Below are 21,523 nucleotides of genomic sequence, written 5' to 3'. Positions count from 1 at the left end.
GCTGCTTGGTGACAACTTTTTCCAGCTGTTTGGACATTAGAGGCAGCTTAGCTATAGGCCTATAATTCATTGGGAGGGTGGGGTCTAAATTTATTTTTTTCAGCAAAAGCTGAACTATAGCATGTTTAAATTGGCTAGGAACAAAGCAAGTTGAAAGGGAGAGATTGATCATGGCTACAACAATGGAGCCAATTGAATTAAAAACATTTACAAACAAAGATGAGGGAAGAATGTATAAATAGTAGGGCTGTAGTCAACCAAAGAAAATCTTGGTCGACTGAAATTGTACATAATCTTCAACGAATCGATTAGTCGCGGGGAGGTTGGATGTAATGGGACATAGTGCACATTTCTCCGTTCTGTATTTCTCTGTTTAGCGTCTTCAGGTTAGGCTAACCCATTGTTGCTAACTTTGGAGCTAACCCCCTTCACTTTTCCAGCACTTGGGGAAACAACAGGTGTGACTTTTTAGCATTTATAAACTGTTACACTGTAGTCTGTACTGTACATTTACTGCCAGACTGACAACTTACTGCTAACCTTTTCCTCTGCTCTGCTCGCATCCACCGTCACTTTCCTGCCACTCGCTGTTTCCCATTCACTACGCAAACATACTACACAATGACGTATTCCTTAATGGAGTTATGCTACCAATAGTTTCCCAGGCAACGACACAGAGGTAGAATCATGTACCGGAACAGCGCTGCACAGGGACTCCCAAATGCTATTGATTTCAGAATGAATGGATATTTGGCGTTATTTTTGGCATTAAAAAATATTTTTCGGGCCTGGCAGGGGTTCTCGTTGTTATAATTATAGGAGAAACACTGTTTCAGTAAACGCTCAGTAAACATTGAGTACAGTTAGAATTAGCAGTTTCCATTATGTTGGGCGAGTTCAAAGTTGTGAAAACAACAGGGGTGTTTTGAATACACCCCCATTTTCACAGGTAATCTATGAGTCTGTTCCTCCCGCTGCAGGAAATAAGGGATTAATCCTGGAAGGCTACTGATGTAGCACTTTTCTTTTTATGAGAGGAACACCGAGATTATTGGGCCAATGAGAATTTGGTCGGATGAAAGCATATCGACCAACTAATCGACTAGTCGACTGGGAGACTACAGCCCTACAATTTAGTGATGTCCTCTAAGGAAACAGGAGAAAAGGAATTCAGGATTGTGGAGCAGGAAACACCAATGGTATGTTGATTTGATGATGGAGGAATATTTGCACTGATATCACTGACTTTGTCCACAAAACATTTAAAAAAGATGGCAGAATAGGCAGTCCTAGCTTCCCTCATCATTTCATTCAAACAGATTAAAAGCTCATTAAGATGCAGCCAATGGACCTCTAGTTTGGTGGCTTTCCATAAGCACTCTGTCTTCCTACATTTCTGCCAAAAATTGCAGATAGACTCATTAATCCAAGGTGAGAATTTTACAGAAAAGAATTGTCTAGATTTAAAAGGAGCCACTATATCCAATACAGAAGAGCAGTGTTCATTAAATAACTGGACCAAGGTCTCCACATCATTACAGCTTTACAGCACATCAGGATCAAACAAAGCTGTGAAGTTTTCAGCTGTGCTCTGGTTAATGATGCGCCTACAAGACATATGTTTATGGGGCAGCGGATCCAAATTACAATAAACATCAAAAAGTATACACCTATGATCGCTGACAAGGAAATCCTCTAAGCGCACATTTTTGAAGTTTGCCCCGCTTTATGTGTGGGCCAAGAAATATATTGTATTAAGTTAAAAGAATCAGTAGTAAAGAAATTCAGATGCAACCTTAGACGTAGCATCATCAACATAAGAGTTAAAATCACTAATAATTTAAATTTTGTCTAACTTATTAACTGAAGATAAGAACTCAGTAAAATCAGACAGGAAAAAGCCAGATGGGCCAGGAGGTCTGTAAATTAAAATACAATAGATGGGCTTCAACTGACCAACTTTAGTCATACTAAGTCACTGCAAGACCTGCATTTGGCCTGATAGCCTTGAGGTGCTATTCCTTATTTTTCTGCCAAGTTTCAGTGAGGAATGGAAATTCCATATTTTCCCTAATGAATAAGTCTTTGAGGAGAAATGTCTTGTTGGCAATGGAGCGAGCATTGAGCATAGCCATCCTGACAGTTGACCCATCAGGAGTGGCTCCAGCAGAGGCAAGAGAAATGATTGTCTGTTGGCCAGGAATAGGAATTAGGTTTGATAATTGTACAAACCGAGTTGGATGCACCTCGTTACCTCTATCTCTAATTAGGACAGGAATTTTTGATATCACATGATTGGAGAGGAAAGGAGAAGGTTTAGAGGGAGTGTTATCTGATAGTCAGTGGGTATGAGAAGCCTTGCAGGAGTGCAGAGTCAGTTCAATGTTTGTGGATAAAAAGCGTGAGCCTTCCTGTGAAGGATGGAAGCCACCTGATTTAAAAAGCTGAGGTCTGTTTAAAAAGGCCAGAAATGATTACCTACTTCCCGGTGTCCAGCAAACTGTCCATGAGGAGCATGAAGTCCTCTTTGAGAGTCTTGGACTGTTGGTTTTTTATATCATTGGTTCCGGCCTGGATAATGACTGCAGTTGCAGAGTTATGCTGTTTAATGAGCTGCTGAGCAGTTGGTGTAATGTCCTTTACACAGGCACCTGGATAGCAGAAAGTCCAGGCCCCCCGCACCACCATGTCTAAAGAAGTGCCAACAACAAGCACTGACGGTGGGCGCCGCACCGTGTGTTCATGCCTGACCACGTGGGGGGCTGGGTCCAGTCAACAGCAGACAGCAGCAGAGGAGCCGATAACTGTCGCCTGAATGTGCATGCCTGACCAACTAGAGGACCAGACTGGGGCTGTGTGCAACAGTAGCTGAACACTCGGTAAACACACCATTTGGCCTGTGCAGCAGTAATGGACGAAAAGCCCAGGATTAATTCTTCAGGTCCTGTTTCAACTGTCTGATGTCCTCTTTTAGCTGTAATTATGCTGGCTGGCAAAGTCTACACACCGCCATGGTGATGCTTCAGATGCCTGTCAGCAATAGTTATTGTTATTGTTTCTTTGGTGTTCATTGGTTGAGGAGGTTTATCCCAGTAGCCAAATTTTCTGTCGAAGTCTCCTCCACTCCAGGGCAAAAGAACACAGTGATTAAAACTATTCAAAATGCTGAATAAAACAGTTACACTTTAAAAGACAGTGTTTCTATGATGCTGTTTGGTGAGTGGTAGGAAGTAGAGCTGCCACTCATGTTTGCGTAGATTGCTTCACTGATATCTTAAAATCCAGCAATCCAATGATTAAAATCCTTCATCCAGTTAATACAACAGTTAAAACAACCAAGATCTAAAAAATGTGTTGTAAAAATGTGGCTTCAAACTGGATAAAAAATCAAATTAATGACAGTGTTTCTGGCAGACAGACTACACGCTGATGCATTCACCCATGCACGAGTCCTTTTTACTCTTGCAGAGTACGTCTAGTAGTTGGGTCGGATCGAGGTCGGATCATGTTCCCACCACAAGTAAACCACTCCAGAGTTCGTTTGTGACAGGACCAAGACTATTTCCTCTGAAAGGATTCTGTACGGTTGTTTTGGTCTGCAATCGAATACGATTACTCAGACCTGCCCAAACAAATCGCACCAATCGGAAAATACGAACTAGAGTCTGATTCAACCAGACTAAAAAGCACAGGTCTGAAAACTCCCTAAAAGGAAGACTTCTGGAGAGATTTGACTCGGACTTGACTGCTTTGAGACTAGTTGTCTTGTGTCAAATAGTTACCTGGTAAATCCTAGAACAATAAGATAAAAATATCACAGCACCAGGTAGGCCCTGCAAAGCTGCACATTTTGAAAATTATCAGGCCACTGCATTAAGAGAAACACCACAATCTTGGTCAGCATATACCTGAAAGACTTGCATCTTGACTTCCAATTTGCTTATGACCACATGACTTGACCAAAGTTGCCCAGAAGGACTTGAGATTTGTCTTGATTGACTTGGTACTTGACTTGGGCCTCTTTTGGATGACTTGACATTTGATGTGTACTTACACTTGTCAGAAACAACATTAGACTACTTACATTAGACTAATTACTTGAGAAGAGATTTGATTGGACTCATTAAATGAACTTTGCCTAAAGTAGCTGAAATGACTTGGATTTGTTTCAAATTACTTAAGGCTTGACATGGAATGACTTAAGACTAAAGTGACTTAAGATTTGGCTTACACCTGTGTAGAACTTGAGACATGACTTGGACTTGGCCTTAATTACATGAGACATGACTTGGACTTGTCATGAATGATTTACATCTTGACTTGGACTTGTCTTGAATGACCTGAGACTTGGACAAAATCCATCTCAGTGAGCACAGGTTCACCCCAGGGCTACGTCCTGAGCGCCTGCTGTTCACCCTTCTAACACATGACTGTACTGCCAGATTCAATACCAATCACATCATCAAGTTTGCTGATGATACAACAGTAGTGGGTTTTGTCAGCAATAATGATGAATCTGCATACAGGATGGAGGTAGAACAGCTAACGGCCTGATGAGTCTCTCCCTCAACATCAACAAAACAAGGGAGATGGTGATTGACTTCAGGAGGGATAGCAGGCAACATCATAGACCATTGATCGCGCGGCTATGGATATGGTCAGTAACATCAAGTTCTTAGGGTGCACCTAGTGGAAAACCTGACCTCAACCAGTAACACCTTGGCCATCGTTAAAAAAGCACAACAGCTCCATCCCCTCCAGAGACTTAAAAAGGCAAGTCTCCCCATTCCAGCCCTTATCACTTTCTACAGAGGCACCATTGAAAGCACTCTAACCTATGGCCTCACTTCCTGGTTTGGTAACTGTAAAGCATCCAAACAACATCATCTGAACAGGACAGTTAAGACAACTAGCAAGATTGCTGGTGCCCCACTCCCCTTCCTGCTGGAGATTTACCATCAACGTTGTGTTCGCAGAGCCTCCAGCATCATAAAGGATCCCCACCACCCTTCTCATAGTCTGTTTTCCCTCCTGCAGTCTTGTAAGAGGTACAGGAGCATCTGTGCCAAATCCAGAAGAATGCTAAATAGCTTTTACCCTCAAGCAGTCAAGATCATCAACGGACTGTTCCCCCCCTTGAACATCAGCTGTCAACACTAAACTGAGACAAGCACTTTCTCTCCAAATGCACTTTAATGCCTGTGCTTTTGTTTTTTTATTTTTCTCTTTGGGATTTACATGTTTTATCCATTTTTAAGGGATTTTTAGATATATATCTTTATCTTTTTTTTATTGTTGAATTGCTGTGGGCTGAGAGGAACAGCATTTCGGGGATTTTTTGTGGATGCAAGTACACAAAAAAATGACAATAAACTAAATCTTGAAATCTTAAATCAATGTAATTTAAACTTGCCCTAAAGAAACATGAAAAATAACTTGGACTTGTGTAGAAGGACTTGGACCTGACCCTAAGTACTTTAATTGGCATTAAAGGAACTGCATTAAGCTGGTTTAAGTCCTATTTATCAGACCGTTTGTACATGTTAATGATGAATCCTCCATGAAGGCAAGGGTTAGACACGGAGTTCCACAAGGTTCAGTACTTGGACCAATTCTATTCACCTTGTATATGCTTCCTTTAGGTAATATTATTAGGAAACACTCCATAAATTTTCATTGTTATGCAGATGATACCCAATTATATTTATCAATGAAACCAGATGAAACCAATCAGTTAAACAAACTCCAAGCATGCCTTAAGGACATAAAGACCTGGATGACCTGCAATTTTCTACTACTAAATTCAGATAAAACTGAAGTTATTGTGCTTGGCCCTAAACACCTTAGAAACACATTATCTAATTATATAGCTACTCTGGATGGCATTACCCTGGCCTCCAACACCACCGTAAGGAATCTGGGAGTTATCTTTGATCAGGATATGTCCTTTAACTCCCACATAAAACAAATCTCAAGGACTGCCTTTTTTCATTTACATAATATTGCAAAAATCAGGCACATCTTGTCTCAAAAAGATGCAGAAAAACTAGTTCACGCATTTGTTACTTCTAGGCTGGATTATTGCAATTCCTTATTATCAGGCTGCCCTAACAAGTCTCTAAAGACTCTCCAGCTGGTCCAGAATGCAGCTGCACGTGTACTGACTAAAACTAGAAAAAGAGATCACATTTCTCCCATTTTAGCTTTGCTACATTGGCTTCCTGTAAAATCTAGAATAGAATTTAAAATCCTTCTCCTAACTTACAAAGCCCTTAATGGTCAGGCACCATCATATCTTGAAGAGATATGAGATAATACCGTATTATCCCACTAGAACACTGCACTCCCAGAATGCAGGCTTACTGGTGGTTCCTACAGTCTTTAAAAGTAGAATGGGAGGCAGAGCCTTCAGCTATCAGACTCCTCTCCTATGGAACCATCTTCCAGATTCGGTCCGGGGTGCAGACACCCTCTCCATGTTTAAGAGTAGGCTTAAAACTTTCCTTTTTGATAAAGCTTATAGTTAGGGCCGACCAGGCTCACCTTGGATCAGCCCTTAGTTATGCTGCTATAGGCCTAGACTGATGGGGGACTCCCCCCCCCAATCATTTTGTACTCCAAAAAACATTTCAGACAGTAAAAGAAAACCGGGCAACTATTTTCTTGACACCATAAATCTGATTAAGCAGTAAGCTTGTGGTGTTTTGCTTGTGAAAGAGGCAAAAAGTAAAGACAAACTGCAATTCAGTCAGAGACACACATCAAGGAATTGATTGTTTGATTTGGCAGGGAAGGATGTGTTCTTTCAGGGAAATCTTAAAGAATCTGAGCCAGGCCAAGTAGAGCCAACAATGCAGACATTGCAATACACACTGCAACAACTAAAGATCTCTGAAGGTAGACTCTGGACTTGGTGTGTCCTTATGGATATGATAGCGGATCATCAACCATCATGGCTGATGGCGTTGTAAATCGGATTGTAGTACATTACCGCCTATGACAGGCAACCAACAAACACATCTCAGAAACCCTGGATGGGAAGATAAAGTTTTCTCCTCTTAACCTGGTCCTGATTCAGCACAACTAGATAGGTAATTCACTTGCATTAATAAAACAAGGTAAGGGGATAGTCTGATGAACAGAAACCTAGTTATGACAGCTAGTTTACTCCCCAAAACAAGATATAAAACCGCTTTCAACTATCTAAAAGTCTGGCTATTCATCAGGAGTCTCTGATAACTATTTCCTATTAGAGACAATCTTCTGGACTATCGGGAGGACCATTTGAACATGACTGGGATTACACACCTTATCTCGAAGGGTGAGCACCTCCCCCTGCAGGTTGCGATGCTCCTCTCTTGCCTGCTCCAACTCAGCCTCCTTACTTGTCAGCTGCTCCTGCAGGCTCAGGAGTTGCTGGAAGACAAACACAGACACACATTTATAATTAAGACAGAAATCAAGCATAAGGAGGAGGAGTTAGATCAATATACAGACTCAAACCTTATAATGTGAATAATATTAATAATAATAATGATCTGATAATAATCTGAAGGCTGATATTTCACCCAGCAAATGTTTTCAGTTTGGTCTGAATATGTTCATTATTTATTATTTAGTAGTTACATTCTTTATTGCTCAGTTCAACAAATCTGAACTTTCAGTGTACCCGCTTCGCTCTGCACACAGAAATCTGTGACATTACTGTGTAAAATACCACACACAGTAACGGAGGAGGCTGCAGCAAATCTGGGTGTGCTCCAGCACAGTCAGTCACGTCATTTTGATGGCAAAGGTTAAGTGCATGGTTTCCAGGGCTCCAGGAAATTGCCCAGATAATTTAAATTCCTGCTGCCCTGCCCTGCCCTTGGTGCACAGAGACAAACATAACATCTACAGAAAGATAAGAGACTCATTTCAAGATTCAAGATTCATCTATTATCATTTTACAACACAAGATTGTATAACAAAATGTAGTTTGTAGTCCCTTAATGCTACTCACAAACCAGAAATTATATAAATGGATTAATAAATAAGTTAAAAATTAAACTATTTTTTATATTGTAGTGCAGAAGATGAATTGAGGAGTCTCACTGCCTGAGGAAAGAAGCTGCTCTGTAGACTGGTGGTACGACAGCGGGTACTTCTGTATCTCTTGCCAGATGACAGCAGGGTGAGCAGGTTGTGGTTGGGGTGGATATTGTCTTTTAGTATCCTTTGGGTTCTTTGCAGGCTCCTCACCTCACCAACATCAGTGATGCTTGGTAGATGGGCACAGATGATGTTCTGGGCAGAGCCTTCTGGGCAGAGCATTGCCAATTGCCAATTTGTGATGTTTCCAGTCAGGATGCTATCTATTGCTCCACTGTAAAAGTTAACAAGAACTTGAGATGAGAATTTTGCCTTCTTAAGTTTCCTAAAGAAGCACAGTCATTTCTGAGCTATTTTTTTTTTTACTAGGGTGGAGATGTGTGATGTCCATGACAGGTTCTCTGTGATGCTGATACCCAGGAACTTAAAATTGTTCACCTGCTCCACCTCAGCTCCAGTGGTGTAGACAAGACTGTGTGTCTTTGCCTCCTTTTTTCTAAAATCAACAATCAACTCTTTGATTATGTTGACATTTTGTTGTTCTCTGTGCACTATTCTGCAAGATTGTTGATTTTCTCCCGATGTGAACTCTCATCGTTGTTTGTAATCCAGCTGATGATGGTGGTGTCATCCACAAACTTCACAGCTCCATGTTGGGGGTTGCAGTCATGGTTGTGCAGTGTGAATAAGAGGGGGCTGGGCACACAACCCTGGGGGGCGCCGGTGTTGAGCACTAGAGTGGAGGAGGTGTGACCACCAATCCAAACTGTCTGGGGTCTGTTTGTAAGGAAGTCCAATATCCAGTTGCAGAGTGTGGTACACAAGCCCAGAGTACTAAGTTTTCCAATCAGTTTCATGGGGGAGATTGTATTAAATGCTGAGCTGAAATCAACAAACAGCATTCTGATGTAGGTGTTGTTATTTTCAAAACTGAGTGGAGGACAGTGGAGATGGCATCCTCTGTGGATCTGTTGGTTCTGTATGCAAACTGGTGAGGGTCCAGGCTGTCTGGGATGTTGCTTTGTGCTTGAGAACCAGTTTTTCAAAGCACTTCATCAGAATGAGAGTGAGTGCCACAGGGCGGTAGTCATTTAGACTAGACACAGATGCAGACTTTTTAGGTACAGGGATGATGGTGGCTGTCTTGAAGCAGGTGGGAACACTCCCCAGTGACAGTGATATATTAAAAATGTCAGTAATAACATCAACTAGCTGGTTGGCACATGTTTTTAGTACACGGCCAGGGATGTTATCAGGCCCAGTAGCTTTATTCATATTTACTGTCAGCAGGATTCTTCTCACATCTGCTGTGGATACTGACAGTGGCAGGTCCTGTGGAGGCAGAGTGGACTTTACAGCTGACTCTTTGTTGAGTATATCAAAGAGAGCATAGAATGAGTTAAGCTCATCTGGCAACGTGGGCCATTATGGGGGGCGTTCCTGCTTTTGTAGCTTGTGATGATCTGGATCACCTGCCACATATCTTTGGTGTTATTGGTGTAGAGGTCTCTCTCCAGTCTCTGCTGATGTCTCTGCTTTGCCTCCTTGATGCCAGCTTTCAGTCTTGCTCTGGCGGTGTTGTATGTTTCCTTATCACCTGATCGAAAGGCAGCTTTTTTGGCTCTGGATAGAGCCCTCAACTCTCCATTCATCCAGGCTCTCTGGTTGGGGAATGATTTTTCAACGAGAGTCTGTGTTGAAAGGAGGTGCCTATCCCTCTTCTTAGATGTGGCTAATGTTTATAAGACATACTAACACTTCTTCCTGTCTTGTAATATTATTGAAGAAGAATTCACCTCCTTAGGTTACACCACATTCTGGTCAGTGGATTAATCAAAATTAATCATATTAAAAACATATAGTAAAGATGTATTCAATATAAATGCCTCAATCATTCTGTAGGTGTCATGAACTGATGATGTAAAAACAAAGGAAAACAAAAACAACAAAAATAAGAATCTATATGAACATTTGCTATATTTCGTATGAATTAGGGCTGTCATGATCAGATTTTCACAGCATGGTTATTGTGGCCAAAAGAATTCTATGGAGCTATTTCCCTATCTTTATTCTAGAGCGTGGTATATCAATTTGAGAGCATAATTTATTGATTTCACGTTCAAATTTTGTAATTTCTCCCTCAAAACCCTGCCCTTGCACTCAAATAGCCTCTGCTTGTGCTTAGATTTGCTCTGTTTCTGCTCAAATTGTGTGCTTGCACTCAAATATAATGTTGCTTGCACAGATTTCCTGTGCTCAAGCTTCAGCTCTTCTCCTCACACTCAGGCTGCCTCTGCGCGCTCATGGAACTTCTACTCTCGGATTTCTCCTCTACTCTTGGATTTTTTGTGCAACAACCCTGTCAAAATCCCCCAACCAATAGAAGGCCAGGTTTAGTGTTGACCAATGAAATGATCCCTTCCTCCTTGCGAGCTTGTTCGCTTTATTTCTTTGAGCATCCCGTACAGGCAGGTACTCTTTAACTGGGAAAACTATGACTGGGTCCCAAAAGGAAGTAAAACAACAACTGTGGGTCCTTTTAACGCTAATCACTTCAATTCTTCATATAAAAAATGAAGTTCAAGTGACCATCTCGCCTACTCGCACGGGCGTAACCATAGAAACGTTTACGACGGAGGTGACATCGTTTTCTCCTCCAGCACATCAACAGGCGGGCACTGTGCCATGTGGCTACTATAATACTGTATGCAGCTACTATAGTAAAAATCACGGATGCTGGTGTATAAATGAACTGTCCTGTTATTCCAAAAGTCATAAATGAAGCAAGGGAAGGACATTTTATAAAGCCCTGGATGGCGGGAGTGGATGAACCCAGTTAAAGAGTACCTGCCCATATGGTACACTCCAAGAAGTAAAGCGGACAAGCTCACAAGGAGGCAGGGATCATTTCATTGGTCAACACTAAACCTGGCCTTCTATTGGTTTATGGGATTTTGACAGGCACAAGCAGAGGCTATTTGAGTGTGAGGGCAGGGTTTTGAGGGAGAAATTACAAAATTTGAACGTGAAATCAATAAATTATGCTCTCAAATTGATATACCACGCTCTTGAATAAAGATAGGGAAATAGCTCCATAGAATTCACAATAACGATATTATCGCAATATCTATAGAAAATTTAATAAAAAATTCTATCAGTCAAATCATCTTTAACTTTGTTTATAGTGGATTTTGCCTCTTTTCTGGCAAATGAATTACACTCAAAATATGAGTGTAGGGAGGTGGAGAGAGAGTCGGTAACCATAACTGTACATAGTTTGAAAGAAGTTTGAACACACTGATGTTTAAGTTTTTTATTTAATATTTTTTTGCAAACATACACCCGCAAATGACCTATGGCTGTGACTTAGCTGGAAAACACAATGGGACCACAGCATGGAGCCTTACCTTGTCCAACTTCAAATTTAATAACAATATAATATAACACCACAGAAAATGAATATTTTACATGTTTTTCTAAGTGTATGTCTAGACTTATTCCAAAAAAAGGCCATTTAGAGACACCAAATTACCCCTGCTTCAGAGTAATTGAAGCATAAACACATTATAGTCCTTTGTTCCCCTGTTGAAACTAAACTTTGTGCATATAAAAGAGTCAAAACAAGTGCTATGATGGAAAATCAATTTATATAAAAGGTAAATCACAGCAAATTATTTATATTTACATAATTTCCATGTTGTGGTTTTATAAATAGCAATAAAGCAGCATATGGTCATTGGTGGCTCGGTCTTTACACAAAACAAGAGGTGCAGGCACCTCCTTTCAATGCAACTCTCGTTGGCTATTGTAGACGGTGGACAGGACATGGAAGCTCCTACTGGGTCCAGTGAGGTGTCAATTGAAAGGTCAGACTGCAGCAGCCATTTTGTACCTAATGTTTACATGCTTACATGAATTATGATGGAGAATACGTTGGAAAATTAGGACAACTGCCAGCTAATTTGAAATGACGTAACAGCCATTCATGGATATTTTACTGATGCAATAATGTATTTTGGACTAAATATTTTACTGGATTGGATCGACTGGACCTTTGCCAATGTTACAAGACCGTTTTTGTCAGGGTTGTATCAGTAAGTGGAGTAATATGAGGCTTCATAGGAGAGTAGCATGAATTTTGCAATTGTTTGTTTTATTTGTTTGTTGGTGGTCTGACAGAGGAATTGATTGTACCTGCTGTTGTGATTGTATCTTGAAATGGTTTGCATCAATCAAATCACAAGTATCTTAGCCTTCCAAAGATGTGTCGCATGAGTACCCGATTAAAGACTAGAGTTGTGTACTAAACAGTGTGATGGCCCGTGAATGGGCTGTTGGAATGTTAAAGGGTTTTAAGAGGCGCTGGATTATTTCCACGATATTATCATATGTGTATTATTAACTCCTCCTGTTTTATCCTAACTTATAAAAACAGCCTCAAAGAGATTCCTCTTTGAGAAGTGAAGCCGGCCTAAAGGCTCCCTCAGAGCAGCCTGGAAAGGCTTGATTCTTCATTCAATGCCCCTGCATCTATGAAGATGTGCCACAGCTCACAGCTGCTCTGGGCTCTTTCACTGCAACACCACAGGTGATGCTGCATCAAACAACACTGGACCTGCTAAGGTGATGCCTCTACCATGACGAGACACCTCAACAGTAATGCATAACATGGCTTTGTGATTAAGGGTTGATGTCGAATAACGTTAAAATTAAAAGAATTTGAATTTGAGAGAAGTTGAATAAGTTTTCCCCATAGCATTCCCTGATCCAATATGTTAAGCCTTGAGTCACGCACTGCAAGCTACTCTTGCTGAATAATTTTCTTTATTATTTTTATTATCATTCATAGACCTTATTTATTTATTTATTTTACTTTCTTTTTATTTATTATTTTCAAGACGTTTAGCTATTATTAAATGTCTTCATTTATCCTAAACATGTTTGGTTGTTTCTTTGAGCTGCAGTAAACAGAGGTCACTGCTTGGGACAAGAACTTCCGATTATGAGACTGATTCATTGATTAAATTGAACGAGGGTTAGTGCTTCCTCCTGGCACTAACAAATCCTAACCAAAAAGGAGGTGGTGCTCTCAATAACAAGGTAATTCATAAATAAAGCATTAATACTCCTGCAACATGTATTTATTGTGTATGCATTTACATGATTTTGATGACAGAATTTGATTAAATAGTTTTTAAAAAGTATATTTCAAGAGCGATTTGTGTCAGTTAAGCATTTATTTTGTTTGTCACACCAGCTTGTCTGTATTGGAAACAAAAACAACAGCAGGAGACAAACAAAAAGCGATCATAGCATGATGTTCTCTTACACTGTTAAAAGTGAAGTACATTTACAACAAGCCAGCAGGACAGGGTGTGTGTATACGTGTGTGTACGTGTGTTGGTAGTTGTCTCTAATGTGTCTTGTTCTATCAGTGCAGTCATTTTAGATAGAGAAAGACAGGAAGTTGAGTCAAATTAGGCTAACTCATGGCAAACGAGCTCTACTCTAACAAAGTTTTCTTTGCTGGTTTATGAAATCAGTGGAGCAAGGGATTATGGGAGTGCTCTGAGTCATCAGTGAAAATCACAGGGTTTTTTTGTTTCCTTGGGGAGAGTAAAGTAAACTCAGCTTCCTGCTCTTTTCTGATAAAAACCCTTCTGAACTTTCACTCACACAGTGGGAGCTGCAGCAGGTCCACTGAAGCAGTTAGGGGTTCAAGTGCCTTGCTTGAGGGCACTGTTACATTGATGACTTAGGAAGGAGAGAGCCTGGCCTTTAATGCACTATTGTATGTTTTCACTCAGACAGTCTGATGCATATACGTAATGAATATTTTGCTGACAGTATGCAATTTCGACTCGTTTGAGTGATCACCTGTTACAGCTAATTGGCAGACATACTCTGGAAACTCTGGAAACTGACTTGGTAAAATAAACTGAAATAAAAGCCAGAAGCTAATACAATACAAGTCACTGTAAAATTATACTAGTACCAAAGATAACATCGACTCACTGTTTGGTAGCTACATATACAACAGAAAGTAAGTTACTATGTATATCATAGTAAAAATAAAGATAAAGTCTCAAGGTATAAATACAACACTAAGTGACAAATTACATGAGAAAATGTCATTTCAACCAAAATACAACAACTGTCTTTGTGCTGCTTCATTTGAATGAACCTCCCACATGTTTGCGCCTTTCCTCACACCTGTGAACAGTGTGCTCAGCGCTGGTCATCAAAATACCACACACACTTTTTGCCTAGGGAACTCCAGGTAGCGTAGCTCCTTTTAAGGAATAGGGCAGTGCTAAGTGAGTGAGTGGTTAAGCAAGATAGCGAGTGTCAGAAAAGTGACAGCAAATGCGAGCGGAGCAGAGGAAAAGGTTAGCAGTAAGTTCTCAATCTGGCAGTAAATGTACAGTACAGACTACAGTGTGTCAGTTAATAAATGCTGCAGCTTGTCAAGACCTAGCTTATCTTAACCTGATGATGCTAAACAGAGAAATAGCTGGTTTGGCCCTGCCAGGCCAAACCACTCAACCTAGGGGAAACACTGCTTGTAGTGAGAATAATAAATAGGGTTTAAATGATAAACTAACAGTTGTAAGTGTCTTAGTTGCTTTGCTACAGTCATCAACTGGAAATCATGATTCTCAAAACACTGTGTGTGTCTGTGTGTGTGTTCTCAAATATACAGTTAATTTTCTCACACCAATATTCATTTTCGGTGGCCTCTACACAGAAATCAAGTCTTCAGATGATCCAGTGATGCATTAAGTTGGCAAGCAAAATTGATTACACTGCTTCCTTAAGCAACTAACATTTTCAACATCATGATCATTGTGTAAATCCTCACAAAGACATTAAAGCCAACAGAAATGAAATGTGATATTGTAACAATATAACTGATAACAGATGAATCTTTAAATTCACTTACAGTACACTTACATATTCATCAAAAACTTTAGTGCAGTTCATCACATGTTGTCAGCTATAATTTACAGGTGTAACACCTCAGCTATGATTTCTCAAACAATTTAGGGGGCTGAGTTTCATTATCAGGTCACTGTTTGTAAGTCTCAATGAGAAATGACAAAAGAAAATGAGGCTAATCAGGACAGATATAGTCTCTGGAGGGCTCTACAATGTGACAAAAAGAGGAGCAATGGGAGTTTTCCTACCTGCTGCATGTTGTGCATGGTCTGCTGTAGCAGCTGTATCTGAGCCTCTGGACTGTGTGAATGTGTGTGTGAGTTTGTCAGTATGTGTGTCTGATCATCCTCTGGGCGGCTGGCTTTGCTCTGCTCCTTCCTCAGAAGCTCCACCTCGTTCCTGTAGGCGTCCAGCTGCCAACGCAGGGAGTCATTCTCCTCTTTCAGAGACACCTGAGTCTGATCACACACTCCTGGAGGAGAGGAGAGGAGAGGAGAGGAGAGGAATGAAAAAGTTAGCACATCCTCATTTATTTAAGATAACTTTATACACTGACAAACCATGAGAACCTTTTTTTATGTGTGTTGCTGCATGTTAGTTTATTTCACTGACTGAAGTGTTTCTGTCTTCCTCTCTACAGCCTGAGATCTCTGACTCCAGTTTGCTGTCTAAGCAAAGCTGTGTCATTTGTAAATAGAAACAGACTCTGAATGTATGTTGAAAACACACTTCCACATCTGATGTTCATGACTTAGTGTCACTGAGACAAAGACACTTTGTGCTTCACACACTCAAGCAGTCTGGCTGCAAATGAGCATACAGCAGCCAACAGGGAATGCACAGAAAACAAACATCATGTTGTCAACTTCAAATGGAAAGTAATTATTTTGTTGAAGGAGAGAAAATAGGAAAAAAAGACAAAGAGAAGAAAGAAACTTCCCAAGCCAAGGCCTAAATTCCATAATGTGAAGTTTACACCTTACAAATGCAGCTTGTTTGTTAAATTTTTGATTTGGTAATACAATATTGATACTATTTGTGCAGGGTCTATCATACCGTTTTCCTCAGTACGCATCTTCTTACAGGGATTTTCACCCAAATCGTCATCTGACATCTCCATTTCCTCTTCTCGTCGGATGCCCATGATCTCTTCGCTATGGGCGTTTCTCAGCTCCTGAAACATCACAAACACCAGACACAGAGCAACCAGCCCTCATCACCACGATGCATACAGAGATCATGACGTACTAAATCATGAATAACTATCATGATCACCAGGGGCCAGATGCATAAAACTCAGTGAGAACTGCATATTCTGTTTATAAATCCCAGTTTATGTGGAAATGGTGTATACATTTGTGTTTTTATGTGTGTGCATCGTTTATGCATCTGGCCCCAGGTGTTTGGGGATTAAATAGTATGGTACCAATGGCGTCATATTTACCATTGTGCATCAAGTAATAAGTATGGGGGTGAAAAGTGTGTGAGGGGTGACTAAAAGTGCAAAATGTTCAAAAAAAGTTATTTATATAAACTTTATCATCTCCAGGTGGTGTATTCTTCCATGGTAATAGACTTTTCCTCATGTTTCCAATTGTTGTGCATTTTTTTTTATTATTATTATTGGTTTCTTTACATCAACTTTTCTTAAATGGTAGAAGTTACAATATAGGTAACTGTAATTAGTTACATTTAACTGCTGAAAAACAACATTTTGACTCTAGCTAAATCAATACACCTCTACATATAGGAATCAGGCACCTTTTTGTTATCTACCTGCAATGTGAAATGGCATGTATTTGATTCAACAATGCGGTGTGTTATGAGTTACATTGCTTGTTGTTCATTTGCTGGGATACCCTGCTTTTTGTTGGGCTGGAGCCTCTGTGTTGTCACCCCCTCTGGCACAGTGGTCTCACAGTCTTTGACACTTCTATTGTCAGTCTGAATGCAGGCTTCCTCCTTCCTTTTCTTTGCTTTGCTTTACTCACCTGTAGGCCAGGTAAAACACGAGTGAAGTTTGTGTGTCCAGATAACAGAAAGTTATAGTTCAAAAACCTGAAGTGAATCTTCTTTAGAGCCCAAAAAAGAGCAGAAAATGACTCCAAACTGAACAAGCGTTCTAAAGCCAAATAACTACATTGTAAGACAATACAAAGACAATACTTCTGTTACATGTAGTCCAAGTCTTTTTGCCGTAGCTTCACACCAATATTTGACATGACCTTTCCCCAGTTCCATGTGTGGAACTCTCCTGCAGATCAGCTGCTCCAGCAGACTTGTTTTATCATTTTCAATATGTTTGTATGTAAGTCTTTTTTCACTCTCCAGCAGGTGACAGGTAGCAGGTTTACCATCACTTCAATCCCACATTGTTTTGGGGAAACTTACATTTGTTACATGGACATATGTACAAACTTAACTTGTGTTCCTAACATGAAACGTATTAGATCGAATACTGAATGTGATACTGATGGGGTCATTTTTGCCCTCAGATGTTCATAAAGACAGTTCAATGTCAATGTCAATGTTCTGGCTTGTTTGGAATCCTCAGAGCCTACAAGTCTTTGTACAATCTTGTCAATGCTGGAAGAATGTTGGTGCCTTTACCAATGGTTCCTGAACTTAACACCAACACTACTTTTTTGGGAGTGAGTATATCATATGTAAAGTCACTTGATTGTGGTCCCAGCCTACAGTGTTAATTAGGATTCGGCTAAAGGTATTTCATGCTGCTGAAGTACAAGGCGACATCACATTCCCTATGATATGGGCTTATAAAGACATGCATTTTGAATTACTACTACTAAGAATAATATTATTTATAATAATAACAATGAGCTGTATTTCTGAGGCACAATTCATGCAGAAAATGCAACACAAAGAGCTTTATATAAAAGTAAATATTCATAAACATTGATAAATGAAGTTATATAACTAAGTTCAGGAACAAGACCACACCCTGCTCCCTCTCACTAATTCAAACACCTGTGCCTCGTTAATCGAAATCACCTGTGCGTCTCTAAGCCATTTACCTGCACGCACCTATATAGACGTGTCTAACCATTTCCTCTCCCATTCGTCTCAGTTCTCTCAACCATTCATTTGCGCTTTGACAGAGTATGTAAGTAAGTTACAATTGCTCACCCACCATGGACTGCGAGCTAGTTCTCAGTTCAGCCATTTTCTCATTCACGGTTTCACCTTCGGATTCCACCCAGGCATAGAGGTCCTCTCCGAATCATCCTTCACTTGCCGTAACCTCCAGTCTGCCCTTGCCGAGCCCACTACAGTGGACAAGCTCCTCGCCAAAGAAGTCACCAATGGTTTTATGATAGGTCCATTTACCAGCCCACCTTTCCCAATGGAGCTCTGAATGTGGCGGGACTTCCTTTCCTCCTGGAATAGCATTTCCTTTTTCTACGATGACCACGTGACCCAGCCCGAAGACATTCAGCTGCACACCGATGCTGCTCCCTCCGTCGGTTTCGGCAGTTACTACGGCAGTAGATGGTTCGCCTCCGATTGGCCGCCGGAACTGTCCTCACTCTCTCCCTCCTCAGCCCTCTATGGGCTGTGCCCAATCGTCATCGCTGCACTTCACTGGGGGCAGGAGTGGTCCACAAAGTTCATCATATCCACTCAGACAACCACACCGCCATTGACATCATGCATAAAAGTCACTCCCAATCATTAGACATCATGAAGTTCATACACAGACTGACCCTAATCTCCACCCAACACCAATTCATCATCCATGCTGCCCACTTTCCAGGCTACAAAAATACCACTGTTGACTCCCTCTCCCGTTTTTCCTTTCAGAAATTCAAAGCCTTGGCAGCGGATTCAGATCCTCATCCAACACCGGTCCCTCCAATTTCAGCCACAATCTTCCCCTAAACCGTCGGCCACTCTGCCTAGTCACCACATCGCAACAAGCAATCCTAAATAGTCTTGCCCCCAACACTCTTTCGTCATACTACTCAGGATGGAGCTGCTCCAAAACCTTCCATACAGCACACAGTCTATCATTTCCATCCATCAACATCATAACATTAACCAGCTTCATCACTCACACCCATTTGGTTCTCAAAATCAGAACATCCACTATCCAAGCATACCTGAGCGGTATAAACTTCTTCATTAAACTTCTCTCTGGAGCTCCAGCCCCTTCCATTTCTCACCCCGACATCAACATGTTAATTAAAGGCTTAAGAAAGGCAGAACCTCAACTAGCACCATAACATCTACCCCATGCTGCAGACCTCCTCACCCGATGCATCCAAACCCATCGCGCAGGTTACTTATCCATCGACTCAACCCTGGAAGCCATGTTCCTCCTTGCATTCTTCAGTTTTTTACGATGCTCTGAATTCACCACCACCTCGTCTAATTACGACCCATCACAGCACACTAGCCTCTCTGTAATTTCTATCCACTCACCAAACATCCTCAGATTCAACGTCAAATGGAGCAAAACCAGCTGGGTCTCTCTCACCCCATTTTTCTCTTCCATTTAAACTCATACCTGAGCCCTTTTGAACCCATCCAAACTTAGATTAGCCCACCATGCTTCTCCCCAAGACTCCCTCTTCACCACCGAATCCAGCAGAGTCGCAACACGCTTCTGGTTCCACCACCACGTCTGTCAAGTTCTGTCCAAATCAGGAATTTCACCTGAACTATGGTCACTCCTTCCATGTAGGAGCTGCTTCAACTGCATCTAGTCAAGGAATCCCAGACTGCACAATTAAAATCCTTGGCCGCTGGTCTTTTCAAGCCTACCACAGTTATATCCATTGCCACCTCCATGATATCCAAAGGGCCCATTCACACCTAGTCCAATGAAGTACCTTGGGGGACGATGAAGCAGATTTGCTCATTGAGACGTGCCCCCACCCTGAGTCTCCAGCCCTGGGTTTCTAGATGCCCCAGCCTCGACTCAACTTCAACCAGCCGCCATTCACTCCCCCAACCAGTCAACCCACTTTCAACCCTCCCTTTGATCCCTTCATACACGACCTCAACTAACCCCCGCTCCCTTTGACCTTCCCCAGTGACTCACTCCCCCCCCCCCAACCCCAAACATCCCACTGCAATCGACCCTCATCCTATTCTTTCCTGAATCTTCTTGCTGATCTCAATAAACTATTCTTTAAAACTCTACACAAATGGCGTGGTTTTAGTTAGAGAATAGAACAATAAACAGGGACAAAAAGAAAATAGGACAACTTAAACTTAAAAAAAGCGAGGTAAGATATCAGTAGGTAAAAAACACTTAAGGAGAAATCAATGTTATGTCTTAAGATTTTGTTTTGAAGTGATTACAGAGTCAGTCTCTTAAACACACTCTACCACAGTATTAGGGTCATGATAAGCAAAAGCTGCCTTATCAGACAGATTAGATGGCACAAAGCCATTCACTAAGGTGTTTGACCTTATCCTTGATGTTTAGTGTGATTGACCTTAGGCGGTCAGACAGTTTCTCTCTCTCAGCTTTTGCTCCAATAACTAGAATATTAGTTGTATCTTGATTCAGCTGTAAGAAATTTGGGTCATCCAAAGACTTACTGCATGACAAAGATGCATGCAGTCAAGTTGTTGATAAGACTTAAGTTATTCGGACATAAAGAGATATACCGCTGGATGTTGTCTACCTAGCTGTTAAAATTGATGTTGTAATTTCTAATAATGCTGCCATGTAGTAGCATGTAGAGGTGGAAGAGAATTGGACCTAAGATAGAGCCCTGAAGGACACTACATGTCAGGTTTATTTATCAGTGAGATGGTCATCCATGGTCACAGTAAAAGCTGAAAGAGAGAGTTTGGAGTTGCAATTTGCTTAAAGACATTGAGAAGATTGAGATTATTTTACAGTGGTGAGCAAAGTATTTGAGGTAAATCTACATCCTCCCTTTTACTGTGGGGGCTGAGTCTGAGTGTGAGTCTTAAGCTTGCAAACCATCTAACTTGCTGCTAAGCCAACTCTGTGTACATATGAGTTCATTATAATGTCCAAAACTGTGGCAGGCTATTGTGCGCAACGTCACAACATTGTGCAAAGCAGGTCACAATCAACAAGCATCTTTTTGTAAAGTTGATGACTGTGCCCTGGGATGGGCTAAGAGGACTGAAAGTAAAAAAGATATTATAAGAGTGTCTTTATGAGCACTGCCATTGAATGCTCATTGCATTAATTGTAATTTTGTCCTGACATACAGTGCAGTGGACTCTGAAATTCTGGAAAGCCCAAGAAATAAAACAAAGACTATGTTGTTTGATACATCACTTTTGTAGCATATGTAAATTCCTGAACAGAAGATCTTTTTCTTTCTTTACTGACAGCTTTCCACTCTGTAAATCATTTTTTTAGTGTGAGTTTAATAAAATCAAGATTAAGAACATCCATGTATTCAAATGCATCTGTTGCCCACTTCACAACTGCATTTTCCATCATTGCCACTGCAGTCATGATCTTAAGGCATTCATAAAG

General features: G+C 40.9%; 1 protein-coding gene across 1 annotated transcript in view; it reads right to left on the bottom strand.

Moving 5' to 3' along the window:
• enox1 (ecto-NOX disulfide-thiol exchanger 1) overlaps positions 1 to 21,523 on the bottom strand; it is a 248,150-nt gene that overhangs the window by 37,240 nt on the left and 189,387 nt on the right. Inside the window, exons 10-12 of the mRNA XM_067604589.1 lie at positions 16,087 to 16,204; positions 15,279 to 15,502; positions 7,309 to 7,416 (exon numbers count right to left, since the gene is read on the bottom strand). Of these exons, the coding sequence (XP_067460690.1) occupies positions 7,309 to 7,416; positions 15,279 to 15,502; positions 16,087 to 16,204 (450 nt within the window). The remainder of the gene's footprint in view (positions 1 to 7,308; positions 7,417 to 15,278; positions 15,503 to 16,086; positions 16,205 to 21,523) is intronic.

This window comes from Thunnus thynnus, chromosome 11 (genome assembly GCF_963924715.1).
Source record: "Thunnus thynnus chromosome 11, fThuThy2.1, whole genome shotgun sequence".
Classification (NCBI taxonomy): Eukaryota; Metazoa; Chordata; class Actinopteri; order Scombriformes; family Scombridae; genus Thunnus; species Thunnus thynnus.
This window is presented reverse-complemented; position numbering and strand designations above follow the sequence as displayed.